At 33.7% G+C, this 15,281-nt stretch overlaps 1 protein-coding gene across 2 annotated transcripts; it reads right to left on the bottom strand.

The window, feature by feature from the left end:
- Positions 1-1,154: 1,154 nt before the first annotated feature.
- Positions 1,155-10,511, bottom strand: LOC137824012 (E3 ubiquitin-protein ligase BRE1-like 2). 2 transcript variants are annotated; one of them, XM_068629426.1, is made up of 19 exons: positions 10,196-10,511; positions 9,192-9,353; positions 8,897-8,990; positions 8,595-8,825; positions 8,305-8,472; positions 7,110-7,303; positions 6,931-7,014; positions 6,698-6,817; positions 6,408-6,594; positions 6,165-6,325; positions 5,102-5,173; positions 4,693-4,769; positions 3,708-3,899; positions 3,293-3,365; positions 3,091-3,177; positions 2,341-2,478; positions 2,002-2,204; positions 1,600-1,762; positions 1,155-1,431 (listed from the first exon to the last, which is right to left on the bottom strand). In XM_068629426.1, the coding sequence occupies exons 1-19, from the start codon at positions 10,301-10,303 to the stop codon at positions 1,300-1,302; spliced, it is 2,646 nt and encodes an 881-aa protein (XP_068485527.1). In that variant the 5' UTR covers positions 10,304-10,511; the 3' UTR covers positions 1,155-1,299. The 2 variants fall into 2 exon arrangements, with proteins under 2 accessions (XP_068485527.1, XP_068485528.1); XM_068629427.1 differs by lacking the exons at positions 9,192-9,353; positions 10,196-10,511 and having other exon boundaries at positions 8,595-8,782; positions 8,897-8,914.
- Positions 10,512-15,281: the final 4,770 nt, after the last annotated feature.

Here is a 15,281-nt window from a genome sequence, read left to right as displayed (position 1 = left end):
ATTTTCAAATTTGTAATTAACTTAAGGATTACATAGAAGTCATTTTTTATATGCATGATTAGTTTATGGATTACATAATTCAAAAATCTTTTTTAGTTTATGAATTAATTCGGAATTCTTTTTTCAAATGCGGTTCGAATTAGATAATCCAAAAATACTCAACGGGGTGACACAAGAAGAATTGAAATGTGTTTTCATGTTTTATATGGAGGTGAGAGAAGATATGAAGGTCCAGAAAGAAACAGTCTTCAAATTAATATGGGGCAAATGTTTCCTACACCCAATCATTTTTAACCTGCATCTAACATATTTTTTAATTTCCAAAAATGCCCTTAATTATGGAAATAAAAATCCAGAATTGAAAATAATATATGCTGAAAAAATAAATCTGGAAGTGGTTATTGAGTTTCGGAAATAAAAATTAAAATTCTATTTCGGACAAAAAAAAATCTGGAATTAAAAATAATACATTCCGAAAAAAAAATCTGAAAAAGAGATTATTGTGTTTCGGAAATGAAAATCTGAAAACAAAAATGAAAAACTCATTCCAGATAAAAAATCCGTAATATAAAATTTCGTTCCAGAAAAAAAAATCTGGAACACATATTTTGGAAATTTTTTTTAAGAACAGTTTCGTCTTTTTTGTTTTCGCTGGAATCGGTGCAGTGATATGGTGCAGGAAGCAATTGCCTTAATATGGTGGAGGAGAATTTGCCTACTTAAGTACATACTACAGCTTCGGGCTTTGGCCCAAAAACTTATTAATATGTTTTTTTTACCTTGATAAATATGATTAAGTAGTAGTGATATTCTATTATAGTAAAACAAATAAGTTGTGATTCGAGATAGAGAATAGTTATAAGCTAAAGACTTTGACTTTTAATATAATATCTAATTTGTTGATATATCCAAGATATGTGTATGTAAATAGATACAAATCTAAAATATTAAAAGGCTCGCTGATTGCACGTTTTAAAAGTATTTTATAAAAGTTTATTATACTAATATATAATGAAATTTTCCATTTTGGTATAACATTTCATATTTTATTTTATCTTTAATTATATTTTAAAATTAAAAAATATATATACTATTTAAATACTAAAAGTGACTACGATATAATCACTCGATAATAGATATTACTTCAAGGGCAATGAAGTAATGATACACATATATTCATTGCTCATGAGGTAGGAATGCTTGTTTGAAGCTGTATAATCAAGGTAATAAGGAGAAACAGTAGTGAAGAAGGAACCAAAAAATTAAAATGAACCCCTACTAGGTATCTTAACATCTGTCTCATATCTTTACAAAACGAACATCACTCTGTCCAAATGCTGTTCCACATGCAGGACATTTGCGGTGCCGAAGCTCTAGATTTCTCTGAATGCATTGATTGCAGAACAAGTGATAGCATTTCACAATCACAACCTGCCAAATACACACACCAAACTTTTATTTGTTGCTGTTACAATAAATTCTAATTTAGATATTACATATATGCAGTTGCAAGTACAAGAAAAAATGTCAAATCAGCTTGGGGTGTTATCCCTATTTCAAAACAATCATGATACTGCATATAATTTGGTATGTTGTTACCTCCTTGGGACGATCAGTGCAGACAGTACACTTGATCATGTTCTTGCATATCCTTATTTCTTTTTCAAGTTTTTGTATTGTGGTTTCTCCAGTTTCAGAAGTCAGCTCAGCAATTTGGCTGTTCAATTCCTTTAATTCCTCCTCGAGCTTCTTCCTTGAACTCCTGCACGACATATACCAAGATTCTTAAGATCCAAGACTACTTCTGCGAGCATGTTTATTCAGCCCCTAACCAACCTTATTAATCCATCAATTTCATAAAACTTGGAATTTTGAGTCTCTAGGTTCATTATTAGAATTAAAATTGTATCTGCAAGTAGTGGCAATGTAAAAACTTTCTTTGAAAATCTATCCCTGATCCAGTCTTGATGCATAATCAACCTCCTTAAAAAGAAAAAATACCTTTCACTCTCCAATTCCATTTCAATAGCTTCCGTGTCTTTCTGAATTTGATCGTACTCTTTCTCTGAAGAGGAGACAGAAGACTTGAGCAGCTTCAATTCCTTCTCCGCATCTGCCAATTCCCACCTTGCAAATTCCAGGGTCACCGCAAGGTGTTTTTCTTCTTGATTACACTTAATGGCTTCAGATAAAATGGCTTTCATCTGCAGGATTCAAAATATTGTTTACAACAGTAAGCAGCCGCTGCTACAGCAAATTTGTTCGGCATAATATCCAAATATATCAGAAAATTAAGGGGCCAGTAGAGGGAGAGGGGACAGGCAGCGGGAAAAGTTGGACCTGTTCTTCACTGTGTGCAATCCTCGCCTTTGAATTTTCTATTGAAGTATTCAGTTGTTGAAGTTGTTTAGCTAAGGCCTGCTTCTGGGACAATAGAGTGTTGTAGACCTGTTTTGCCTTTACGCTATCTGATACAAGCTGCATTAGAATCGAATATTATAAAAACATGATCTCGCTAACCAAAAGTTGAATTATTTGAGCAAATATCACTAGGATTTAGTAAATTGAACGAATTTGTGTTTAAAAAGTTATTGTTTGAGTGACATTTATCCCTGCCAAAATCAACTCTCATACAGCAAAATTTCATGATGTTTGAGAAAATTGATTGTCAAGATTTTTTCCAAAATCGATTATCCCAAATTTCTAGGTTGATCCAGAGTTGATTCTAGGATATGCTGCCCACAAGTTCTCCAAAAAACCTTCCTAATGATTCCATCTTATAAGATTCACCATAATCTATAAAATCCTCTTTAGTAGTATGACACTTCTAAAATTATTTTTTTCTATAAATTAACCAGATGCTAATTTTTTCATGTGGATTCATGCATAATCAGTTCTTGAAAATATTGACATATGTTTCTACACATAATAGCAAAACTTAATACATAAGCTACAAAGATGAAACATATATCTTTCATCAACCAGAATAGCAAAAGCCAGGAAAATAACCTAAGCATTGCTGTTGTTCATGGAAAAATAGTGAAGATCATAGTGAGATAATGTTTACTGAAGATAAAAAATAAGATATACCTTAATATTATAGTCATCCCTCTCAATCACTTGGTCCAACAGATTTTGGTTCTGTGTCTGCATATCTTCATATGCTTGACCAATAGTCTTCATGACAGCAATCAAATAATTATATTACAAGAAATGAGAGTTAGAGTAAACCAATCCACATTTATTTCTGTTCATCTAGTATGAAGGGGGAGAAGAAAGTCAGATAGCAAACCTCAATTTCAGATATATATGCCTCTGCCTCAGCATCTTTAACTTTAATAGCCTCAGTCAGCTCCAAAATGCCCCTGAACATGAAAATGGCATGGATCAACATATTAATAGACAAGCTAGTTTGTAAACATTGACTCCATTCATATGACAACAGTCAACGTAAAAAATTGAAAATGCTAAAACCACACATTTGACTTCTATCTGATAAAGAAAATTTTATCAAACAACTGATAACAACAAATAAATAAAACTATCAAGACATTTTTTTTGAGTTAAACATGTTGCAAAATAGATTTCTGATTTCTCTCCCAGAGTAAACAAGCACAAATAGGGTTTGTAAGGGAAGAAAAAGCGATAGACAAGTTTGTCGATTAAACAAAACCATACTCAATGTAGAAGTACACCTAAAGACCAACCTCTCAGATGCATCCAGCTTCGCCCTCAAGTCCTCTATTTCAGCTTCAGCAGCCGAAAGCCTTTGTTCACAAGCAGCTTCAGCTTCATTAGCAGCTTTTACTCTCAACTCTAGGCTATGCTCATCTAAAGCATTTTTTAGTATTTCAGCTTGAGAGTGAGCTTTACTTTCGGATTCTCTAACTTCTGAATAACTGATATCCAAGTTTTACAGCAAATCAAGATCAAATATCCAAGTATACATAATTTTGATTTGAATGCAAAATAAATTCTGTAATAAGCTACCAAAACAACTAAATGCTTACCTTAAGTTAAATTTAACACTAAAAATTACGGACTTATTGGGATAAAGCATATATTCTGATTGATTAAACTGTACATAGGATACATGAATAATGAATATAGTGATAGATAGATAGATACACAGAAGATTCAGGGCTTATTTGAGATCCCCGATGTTAAGATCCAATTGCAAGGTATGGGGTCCCACGTTGGAAGTATGGGAATCTAGTTTGGGATTCTAGAGGGCGGCTAAACCAAAAGAATAATATCATAGAGTCATTGGATATCATTAGAATAATACAGACACTTATGAACCGTCTTCCAAATATCATAGCATGTAGTGGAGGACAGATATTAAGGAGATTCAATGAACTGCCATAAAAGAGTCCATTGGTAGTTTCTCTGTACCCAATCATCACATAACTTGGTATATGAAATAATTGGAGACTTAGTTCATGGGATGATAATGAGTGCAATTTGCAAATCATCAGACTAATACCTGTGAACACTAATTGTATTTTATTAAGCAATACATGAACATACTGGTTCCTAAGTGCATTAACAAATATTATTTCCAACAATATGTGCAAAAAAAAATCACATGTGTTATGTATCAGCAATTCAGCATGTTTTTTATAAGAAATTCTACCTCAAATTAACTGCAAGAAACTCGTGCCACCATTTTAATAATTCAAATCAACATACCTTTTATCATAATTCTCCTGGCCATACATATCCAAAACAAATTCTAACTCCTGATTCTCTTTCTGTAACTTTTCAGTCTGCACCAAAATATCACAATCAATTATTTGAAAATTAGTTTAGAAAATACAGAATCCCCCAAAATCACAGCCAAATAATGCTGGAGAATCTTTGAAAGCAAAGATGCCTATGCACATGCATGATACAAGTCAAAGGAAAGGAAAAGATCTGCAATCATATCTGATTCAGACACAGGAATACTCAATATTCAGAAAGTAATATATAAGTGGCATCAATCAACTTAAACCCAAACAAGAAAACTGAGAAGTGTCACTGCTGTACAACAAAGCCATTAAAGAAGAAAATACCTATAGATCGAGAGAGACAATGTTAAAGGCCAAGGCAGACTTACCAGCATTTTTAAAGACTTGATTTCCAAAACCTGTTCAGCACATTTGTTTGCAAGGCTCTTTAGTTCGCTTGTCTGCATCACAAGTAATTTTAGCCAACCTTAATGCTAAAAATGTATATTTTGTGTGTATTTGAAGAAGGTACAAAAACTAAGCTGAAAGAGAGTGATTTATTTAAACTGAAAGTACGGGCATCTATATAGAACCAATAACTTGATATGGAAGCTATGCTGAGTAGTCTTCAGCTCAGCATAAGTGGATACTGTCTGTTTTTGAAGAAAGTAGAACTAAGCCAAAGGAGAAAGAAATTTATGTAAACTAATAGTTCAGGTATGTGCAGGCTATCTGACTAGACTACAGCTCAACATAACTACTGCAGTTAGTAGTTAAACAGGTACTAAACTGATTACAACTGTAAACTATTCTATACACTACCAGTCTTCAGTGGCAAACACTTCCACCCATATGATCTTGCTGCATGCATTTTCCAACTAACAATTTTTGTCATTAAATTCAAGGTGGTTTGTCTAGAAATATATTTTCATTTTGATTTATAACCACAAACTATCATGATTTATTACAATGGATGTTGATTGTTGTTGTTAACTTGCATCAATTTAGAAGTTTTTCATTGACTTGCTATAATTTAACATGCATACAGAACTGTATTCATTAAATAAAGAAATGGACACTTGGAATTCAATGTCTATAGGAGCAATTAACAATTTTGAAGGATATATTTATTTATTGAATTCAATAATGTCACTTTATACTGCCCACAAAGTTGAAAGGCCTCTTTTACTTGTTCCGGTATGCTAGAAATATATTTCAAAACAACCCTTGCCTTTTTCCCAACAGGTTAGCATTTGATTGAATCATTTCTTTACATTTAACAACAAAAATTAATACAGCTATAAGACACGCTAATTCCTTATAAAAAGTGACAATGTAGAGAACATTGCAGATTCAATCTAACTAGATAAATTTCTCTGGAAGACTTATGACAGAGTGGGTGGGAAAGAAAATGAAATGGCAAATTATATCAGATCAGTTTGTGACAACAACCTTCATGTTCAACACTTCTCTTAGTGAATGTGCTTTCTCCCGTAATGATACAGCCTCGTGAGCTGCATCTTTCCATCGCTTCAATTGAGCTTCCATCATTCCCATTTCTTTAGATAAAGCTGAAGCCATAACATGAAACTCAGATTTGATATCTTTTCTCCCTGAAATGTATAATATTGTAAGAAACTGAGAGATCAAATCACATCCAGCACAAGTCTAACACAAAACAAGTTAAATGCTGACCAGTATCCTGTTTAGCTTCTTCCATTTTAATTTCAATATCATTCTTTTCAATAATACACTTCTGTAACTGGAGCTCTAGTTCATCAATCCTATGGTCAGAATTGTCAAGGACCTGCCTTGCAGAATCAGCAGACTCCAATTTCAAATTTAATTCATTCTCCCATTTTGCAATATGAACACTGCCAGCCTAAAATAACATTTAAAAGAAATTGTAAAAGAGGAAATCACAAATATGAATTTAAAACCAAACTGTAATAGAACTATAGGGAAAAAAGGAAATCACTGTTAACCTGAAGGGATTCTACCAATGTTTTATACCGGCCCAATTCAGATGTCCAATGTTGAAGTTGATCATTAGCTAAAGAGTATATTCGCGAACAGCGTATATACTTATCATCTTTCAGTTCATTCTGGAAATAAACATAGATGAAAATAAATTTTTACATGGGATGGGACTCTATAATGAGTGCATCTCAACAATTCAAGAAAATATTATCATACTAGATAATCCAAACTTACAAACCTGAAGATCTTGGAATTGCTTTGTCAAGGTCTGATTGTCTTCCTGTGCCTCTTGGAGCTCAGAAAAACGATCAGCATCTACTATCTATGACATTAAGCAATCATATATCTTCATTAGATAGAGAACAAGAACAAAGGAATTTTCAGATTCAGAGGGAAAGAAAATCATGCTACAAAAACCTTTGCTTCCTCAATTGAATCCTTCAACTCACGCAAACCCATGGTCCTGTCCGCAATGTTTTCAGGAGACAGATTTCCATTCACTGCATCTGCATTGGGGGAATTCATCCCTATTGCTGTATCCTTTTGCATTTCTAGATTGACTAGTTTTCTTCTACTCTCTTCAAGTTCAGCCACAATCTCATCAAGCTCACCTTTACATGCAACAAGAAAATACTCTAGTGATAATTATGAAAAGCAATCACAGTTCTCCTTCTATGATTTCCAAATCTACACAAAAAATCTCTGCATAAATCTAAGGATATTAATTCTGGTCATATTGATTCCTAATTAATTCTAACCAGACCAATTAAAATCACTGTTACTTAACTCAAAATTTCCTAAATTAATGAATTATGCAGCTCCAAAATTAAAATACTCTCCCTTCTAAGCACATGACAAAAGAACCATCATCCTCTACTGAAGCTGTTGTTGTTAGTTCTAAATTATATTAGAATTTCAGAAAAGCTTTCAAGCAAGCCTTGGCACAATAGTAAGGTTTCTGCCTTGTGATCAGTCATAGGTTCAAATTCAAGAACTAGCCTATCGACTAGTAGGGCCAGGGCTAACTACATAACCCCCTAAGCCTCAATTGGTGGGAGCTCATGACCTAAGCCACCTTTTTTAAGTAGCTTACCTATTCACTAACCTTAAAACGTTCACATGAATTGGCATATCCAAAAATTAAAACTGAAATCAAAACATATCCACTCAAATCAACCAAATTGTATGGAGGATTTATACAAATCTAAAATCAATAGGATTTCAAAATCAAATCAATACCCATTCTGTAATTTTCCAAAAAAAGAAATTTCAATATTTTAATTCTCCAATCAAATAATCCAACTATAAATCATATTAATTTCTTAAAATGTTTCATTCCACACTAACAAACTTTCTTCAATTTTCAATGTGATACAAATGTGTGGACCAAATGGGAGATTTATTCATACAACATATATAGTATTACCACTTTAACAGAAAAAAAAAAAAAAAAAAACACCATTAAAAATACGAGTAAAACATTCTATTGAACCATGTTGCAAACCACTTAAACCATATCAGATGATAATCAAGATCATTATATTTCGCATTTTTTTAATTCTAAACTTCATAATAACTAGTTAGAAAAAACAAAAAGGAACATTTTGCAGACCTGCAAGGTGTTTAATGTCAGATTTTTCTTGTAAGCACTCATTGATAGAAGTTTGAATACCAACAGTATACTCATTATGCTTTGCATGGAGAGTATCAATCACTTCCTGTAAATTATTTGCCTCCTCTTTAATCATATCATCAATCTTAGTCATTAGGGTTATAGCATCTGCAAACCAGAGTGAGTAAAACAGGTCATTTGTATAAATTTTCTCTAACTATTCTACTACACCAATATATGATATAAAAAAATTGTAAACAAAAACTGGATAGCATATCATATTTTGTTACCTTCTGAAGATAAATCTCCGTGTAAAGTCTGAGCTATACCACCTGATCTTTCCATCTGATCATCAATAATAACTTTCAGAAGTTTCAACAACTCCATTGTAGATGATTGACGCAAAGCAAGGGCCTCCTCAACATAACTAGTGAGCTCGTCATCACTGATTCCTTTAATGGAATCTTTCTGGATTAATCTACATAGAAATATATCCTCAGCGGGACATAAAGGAAGTGAACCTAGAGAGTAAGTCAAGTCAGTCTCTTGATTACCTTTACACAGAGAAAAAACTACTTGTGGGTGTGTATACCTTTAGGTTTTTCAATGTCAGTCAAATATTGCAATGTGTCTTTGCCTTTGCCTCTCCCAGCTTGTATTCCAAGAAGAATCATGTCGTCAACCAACTAGAAAGACATATAAGAAAATTAAGCCAGATAGCATATTATCCTACAGGAATACGACAAAAAGTGCATCGCCTGCCACCCAATGACATCCCAAGGGGTCACCAGAGCATACTCTGTATATGGTAGTACTACTTTCAAGAGAGGAAAATACAAAACTCAACAAAGGGTGACAGGAACCAGAGCATGATGACAAAGAATAACCTGAGTCCAAAGTTGGTTCAAAGCAATTAACATGTCATCATAAGAACTTTGCTTTCCTTTTAGTTCTCTAATTTTTCCTTCAAGGCCGTGCAAAGCATGTTTCTGGACGTCTATCTGTTGAACAAGTTGCTGATTCTGGAACTGTAAGACTCCTGCATCAGCCTGGAGGGAGCATACCATTCCCGTTACACAAGTAAAACTAATAAACAAGTAACATTGAAAAAAAAAACCTTGATGCCACACAGAAAGAGTCATTGAATGATAAACAAGAAACCATACAGTTTTTTACCTCAATCTAGTCAAGCATCTCAATGCTCATTAAAAAACCTTGCCTTACTCTTTTAAATGAAAGACTCTCAATGACATGAAAACATCTTGTTCAGAAACAATATTGTGTCAAAAATCACAAGACATCAAAACCAACCTTGCTACTTGCTACTCTTAGCAGCACACACACACTGCTCAATGAAGTGAGCTAAACCCCCTTAGTAACCAAACCAATTTTGTTTGTTTGCAATTTTTTTAGAATGATACATTTATAAATTAGAATTATCAACTGTCTCGAGATTAGATTAAAACTTAATATAGGTATTTTGATTCTCTTTCTCACTACTTTTCTCTTCTTTGTTTGAAGGCCTGTACCATGTACTTTTCCTATAACTAGTAAAAAAAATATCACCAATAATTATCTTAAGAAGCTAAGTTAGTTAATGGAGTTTAGTAAGTTCGAAATAAGCACAATCTAACTGTCACCCCCTTGTCACAAAAATCAAAACTTTATCCAAAATTTCATTCACCCAGATTAAAAGAGACAATTCATTTTGTGCCCACAATACCAAGCAATTCAAAGAATGCAATTATACACCCAATTCAAAGCAAACGGAAAAAAAATCAGAACCGGATCATCAACAGACCACAAGAGTACAATGAAAGTGGTGAAAACAGCACATATATGAACATAAGAATACACAACAAAACCATATAGTGAGAGAAAAAGGGGTTACGGTTTTGTTGGTGGTAGGAGAGTTGATGGAGTTTCGAGACGTGCGAGAAGAAACAGAGGTGAGATGAGGCCTCTTCTTCTCGGGTTCGTCGTGGTCTGAGTTTTCCATTAAAATTCTGAAATTTTGAACAAAACGCACGACAGCATTTGTAATCGAGATCAAAACTTGCTCAATTCTTCAGAGTTCTGAAGGAATAATAAACAACAACAAAAAATGAAGTAGTCACATAGCACAACAGAGAAAACACGTTTACTCAAGTTTAGGGTGATGTACAGTGTAACCACTGTCTGCATTTTTATATTTATAGAAAAAAAAATAGTATTTGGCCATTTTCATTCATAAATATTTATTTTTATGTAGTTATAATTTAATTAAAAAAATATTATAAATTAAGCACAAATATATTTTTAATACTGAAGTTTTTTTATTTTAGTGACAGTAAAAAATTATTTTTAATTACTCTAAAATTAAAATTCATTGTTTTTTTTCTTAATACTACATGACCCTAGTTATTGAGGTACAAAAATATTTTTTACTTCAAATAAATATTAAATATTAAAAATAGTAATTTAGAATTATTATTATTATTATATATATATATATATTTTGTACCTAAAAGAAAAATTAAAGCTTCTATCAACAATTTTAAAGTAACTTCATATTTTAATTTTGTTTGGATAATGATAACAAAAATTATCAATAAGACCAATGTTTGAAAATAATAATAATAATATAGATGTAAGTTTGAGATGATAAGTTGAGACTCGAATGACCATTTGTTGGGGACTCATGCATTTTGTGGAGGATATTTTTTCTAAAATTATTGGACACTGGGAGGAACAGTTGGTGTCGAAAAACAACATCCCATTGCAGACTGATAACAAATTGGGGTGTTGTTGATCGTGAGTGCAAGATTGGATTAACTGGGCACCTTTCGAGGTTTTGAAGAACTATTGTAACTCTTAAAACAATAATGCAAGCGGTAATGAAGGGGTTGGTGTTCCTTGGTGGGACAAAGCATCGACAACTACATTTATTTTTCATATCGGTATAATATTTGAAGCTCATACCCTTGTAACTTTGATGTCCATTTTTGTTGTTCTAGCGTTACAATTGTCTGTAAAAGTAATGTATGCAAACTTTTTATATCTGTGAATATTTTGAAGTGTTGGCCTAATAAGTATTGACGTCATTTCTTTACTGCTTATGTTATTACATACATCTCCCTCACATACACGAATGACACTTGGAGTCGTGAACACATCTTCTTACTGAAGAGTGGGTGGTTTTTCTGGTTAAGCAGTGCCCCTACGACCACTAACGATGCATTTGTCTCCACTACAAAGGGTTAACTGAAATCTGGAAGGTGTAGTGTAGGAACCTTTGTAATTTTAATTCGGTGAAAGCTTGATGAATTGCCACAGGCCACATAAATTTCTAGTTATGTAATAAGTCGGTGAGAGGAGTGGCGAGAGTGGCGAACAAATTTCTTGTAAAAGCTGGTGAGACCGAGAAAGCCCCTTAGTTCCGTGAGTGATCGTGGCTGAGGCCCGTTACATATGGCAAGGAATCTTTCTGGGTCAGGGGCAACACCATTGGGACAAATGATATGACCTACGTAACCAACTTGAGTAGTTGCAAAACTGCACTTAGTTAACTTCACAAAGAATTGCTTAGTTTCTAAGAGATCCAGAATAATCTATAAGTGAGTAATACGATTTTGCAATGTAGTACTATAAATTAAAATATAATAAGGACAAATCGCCTTAAATAGGATCGAAGAAGATCATTCATAACTGCTTGAAATGTATAGGGCACATTAGTCAAGCCGAATGGCATGATTAAAAATTTGTAATGCCCATCAGTGGTCTGAAAAGTTGTCTTGTGGGTGTCTTTTGGGTGACTCGAATTTGGTGATACCCTGAGTATAAATCGATCTTAGTGAAAATTGTAGTTGAACCTAGTTCATCAAGCAATTCATCGATGGTTGGTATTGAAAAGCGGTTATGAATAATGGTTGCATTTAAGGCTCTATAGTCAACACAAAAATGCCAAGTACCGTCTTTCTTTTTTATAAGGAGGACAGGGGAGGAAACAGGGTTGTTGTTGGGTTTAATGAAATCATCTTGCAACATGTCATGAATGAGGTTGGTGATAGTTTCCTTGTGGGAGTGTGGATAGCGATATGGTTTAACAATGACCGGAGGGGTGTGTGGGAAGAGGGGTATGTGATGATCATGTGGTCTTGGTGGGGGTAACCTGTGGGGTATTTGAAAAATTGTGTGATGTTGTATGAGAATGGCTTGGACTGGGGAAAGGTAAGAAATACAATGGAGAAGATGGGGTTTGTAGGTTGCTTTCTAACGGGCTTAGGGATGATGTTGGGCTATCAATTGATAGTAGGTGGAGGGATGCATTGGAGTTGGTAAAGAGATATTGACAAAACTGGTGGTAGGATGTTTGGGTGGGTATGGATGTGGTTGCGGCCTGTAGAGTGACGGGTTGATTTTGGTGGTTGAAGGCGATGCTAGGGATGGAGAAATTTGCCTTAATAGGTCCTAGGGTACGCAACCATTCAATACCCAACATTACGTCCCTTCCCTCAATGGGTAAGAGGTAAAAAGGAATGGTAAAAGTCAAAGTTTGTAGTGAAATGTCAACTGAGGGGCAAATGCCTTAATATTGGATAAACGCGCCATTGCTGACCATCACAGATAGGGGTGGGATAGGTTTAATGGGTAAGTGGAGGTGGTGAGCAATACAGGGTTATAATATATTATGGGAGCTTCCAGAGTCAATAAGAACAATTACCGGAAGGTTGTGAATTTCAGGGTTTGGGGAGATGTATTACCAGAAAGGGCAAGTGGTGATAAATGAAAATGTATGGTCTCTGGATACTCGATAGTGGTGGATGGTTCCTCCAAAGGTTCTGGGGTGGTTATGGATCATCCAAAAGCAACAAGAATCGAGAAGGTGTGCATTTGTGTCTGGGGATAAACTTCTCATCACAATTATAACATAAACCTTGTGAGTGACGTTCTTGTAGTTGAGTTGGTGTGAGACATTTAATGGGTAGGGGATTCTGTGAGTGGTGGTTTGGATTGGTTTTGGTGGTTAATGATTGGAAAAAATTTATGGTGAGGTTGGAGTTGTGAGCTTGAAAAGGGCGTGGGATTCTGGGTTTGGAATCACGGTATTTATCTTCAATGAGTTTAGTGAGGCCAATGGCTTGAGATATTGAGTATGGGTTAAGAATGGACAATTCTCTACGAATATCTGGGTGAAGACCCGAGATAAAGCAATTGAGAATAATATTTGGGGTGAGACCCAACGTGCAATTACAAAGTTTTTGAGTTGTTGTAGTTTGAAGAGTGATGCTTGATGGTTGCTGTATGTTGAACGCCTAAAGCGAAGTTCAAGGGCATGGATGAAGGATACCCAGTCCGTGAGAAGGTTGTTCTGGTGCAACCATTTAAACCAACTGAGTGTTTCACCCTTCATGTGAAAAGCGACCATAAATATCCTTTGTTTCAGAGGAATCTGATAAAATGAAAAATATTGTTTGGCTTGAAATAACCAGTCCAAGGGATTCGAGCCCTCAAAGAATGCAATTTGCAACTTAGGTGGTCTAATATTGGGGGTGGTGGTTGGTATTGCTAATGAATGTTAGGGTTAGGAATGGCTTCTTCAATAGGGATGTGTGAATTGGTAGTGAGAGGTGTTGTGGTTGCGGTTGTTGGGATAAAAGAGATTTCTCTGGTTGGGGAAATTTGGTGGTTTGGGTGAGGTATAGTATGTTCTAAGAGGAGGGTGAGGGTGGATTGGATGGAGTCGTGTTTGGCAGTTTTGGTGTTCATCCAACTTGAATTGAATGGCAGAGAGACGTTCCTGTATGGAGTTTAATGTGTCTTCTAGGTCTTTTGTTTTAGGGTATAATTACCTTATTCATCCCTACATTTAGGGTCAATATTCAATTTAGTATAGTGGTTTTAAAAAAAATCATTTTGGTCTCTGTGTTTTTTAAAATCATTTAGGGTATAATGTTTTTTGGTCTCATTGTGGTTAAAAAAAAATAATAAAAAAAATAAATATAAATATATATATATATATATATATAAAAGCATTCCAATCACGTATATGATGATCATGTAACTCATTCATGTAATAAAATTACTATTATACAAATTAGTATAAGAATGATAAGTAATTCAACAGAATTCAACTAAAAAATCAGTATAAAAACCAATAAATTAATTTAGTAAAAGCCAATCAAAATCATTAATTTCATACAACAAGGTCAATATAATTTGAGACGAAAACTAGGAAAAATCTGGAAACAACAGGAGAAAAAAGTCATCAATTTTTATAATAAAAATAGTATATACTATTTTTCTTTTTTTATTCTCTTTCTCCTTTCTTTTTTTTTTCTCTGTTCTCGTTGTGTTGAGATTGTGACTCATGTCCCTTTTTATAATCATTACTTATAGTTTCTACTTCAACTATATAATTGAAATATAAATATATTTTGTTTGTTGATTTTTATTATCTAATTCATAAGAGGTAAGGTGACATAAGTAAGGAATAGAGTGATGTGATAAAGAACATATATGTATATAATGTGTTGACCAACTTAATTTGATTTAATATGTTAAAAACAAGTGGCATGGTAAAATTAAGGTGGTACAGTGAGATGATAAGCAAGTTTGTCTTATCTTTAACATTAAATACTTGAAGATATTTACTTTCTTAAGTTTATCTCCCATATTTTAAAAGGTAAGTCATTTTTATCCTTATCACTCACGTTGTTTCTGAATTAGAATAGGATAATTTTTATTTAGCTTTACTGAAAAATCTTCACATTAACTTATTTAGATCGTCTAATACCTTTTTATTAGACCGTTTAGTGTTTCCTTGATCATCTAATATTTTATTGAGATCATCTAACACTCTTTTAACTTTCTACGATGTTTGATCATATATTCTAATATTGATAATTCATGTTTGGCCTTCTAATCAAGATTTGACTATCTAATTCATGATTCACTTTTCTAAAGTTATGTTAACATCCTACTTCATGGCCGATCAT

This window comes from Phaseolus vulgaris, chromosome 8, assembly GCF_000499845.2.
Source record: "Phaseolus vulgaris cultivar G19833 chromosome 8, P. vulgaris v2.0, whole genome shotgun sequence".
NCBI lineage: Eukaryota > Viridiplantae > Streptophyta > Magnoliopsida > Fabales > Fabaceae > Phaseolus > Phaseolus vulgaris.
The sequence above is the reverse complement of the archived record's forward strand: the minus strand, read 5'-3'. Positions and strand labels throughout refer to the sequence as shown.

Excerpts from the sequence above, each read along its gene's own strand:
- LOC137824012 (XM_068629426.1), bottom strand. The coding sequence starts at position 10,303 with ATGGAAAACTCAGACCACGACGAACCCGAGAAGAAGAGGCCTCATCTC. Across the intron at positions 2,479-3,090 it reads GGGATGACTATAATATTAAG|CTTGTATCAGATAGCGTAAA; the intron begins GTATATCTTATT and ends ATTCTAATGCAG. Across the intron at positions 1,763-2,001 it reads ATGGAATTGGAGAGTGAAAG|GAGTTCAAGGAAGAAGCTCG; the intron begins GTATTTTTTCTT and ends TATGTCGTGCAG.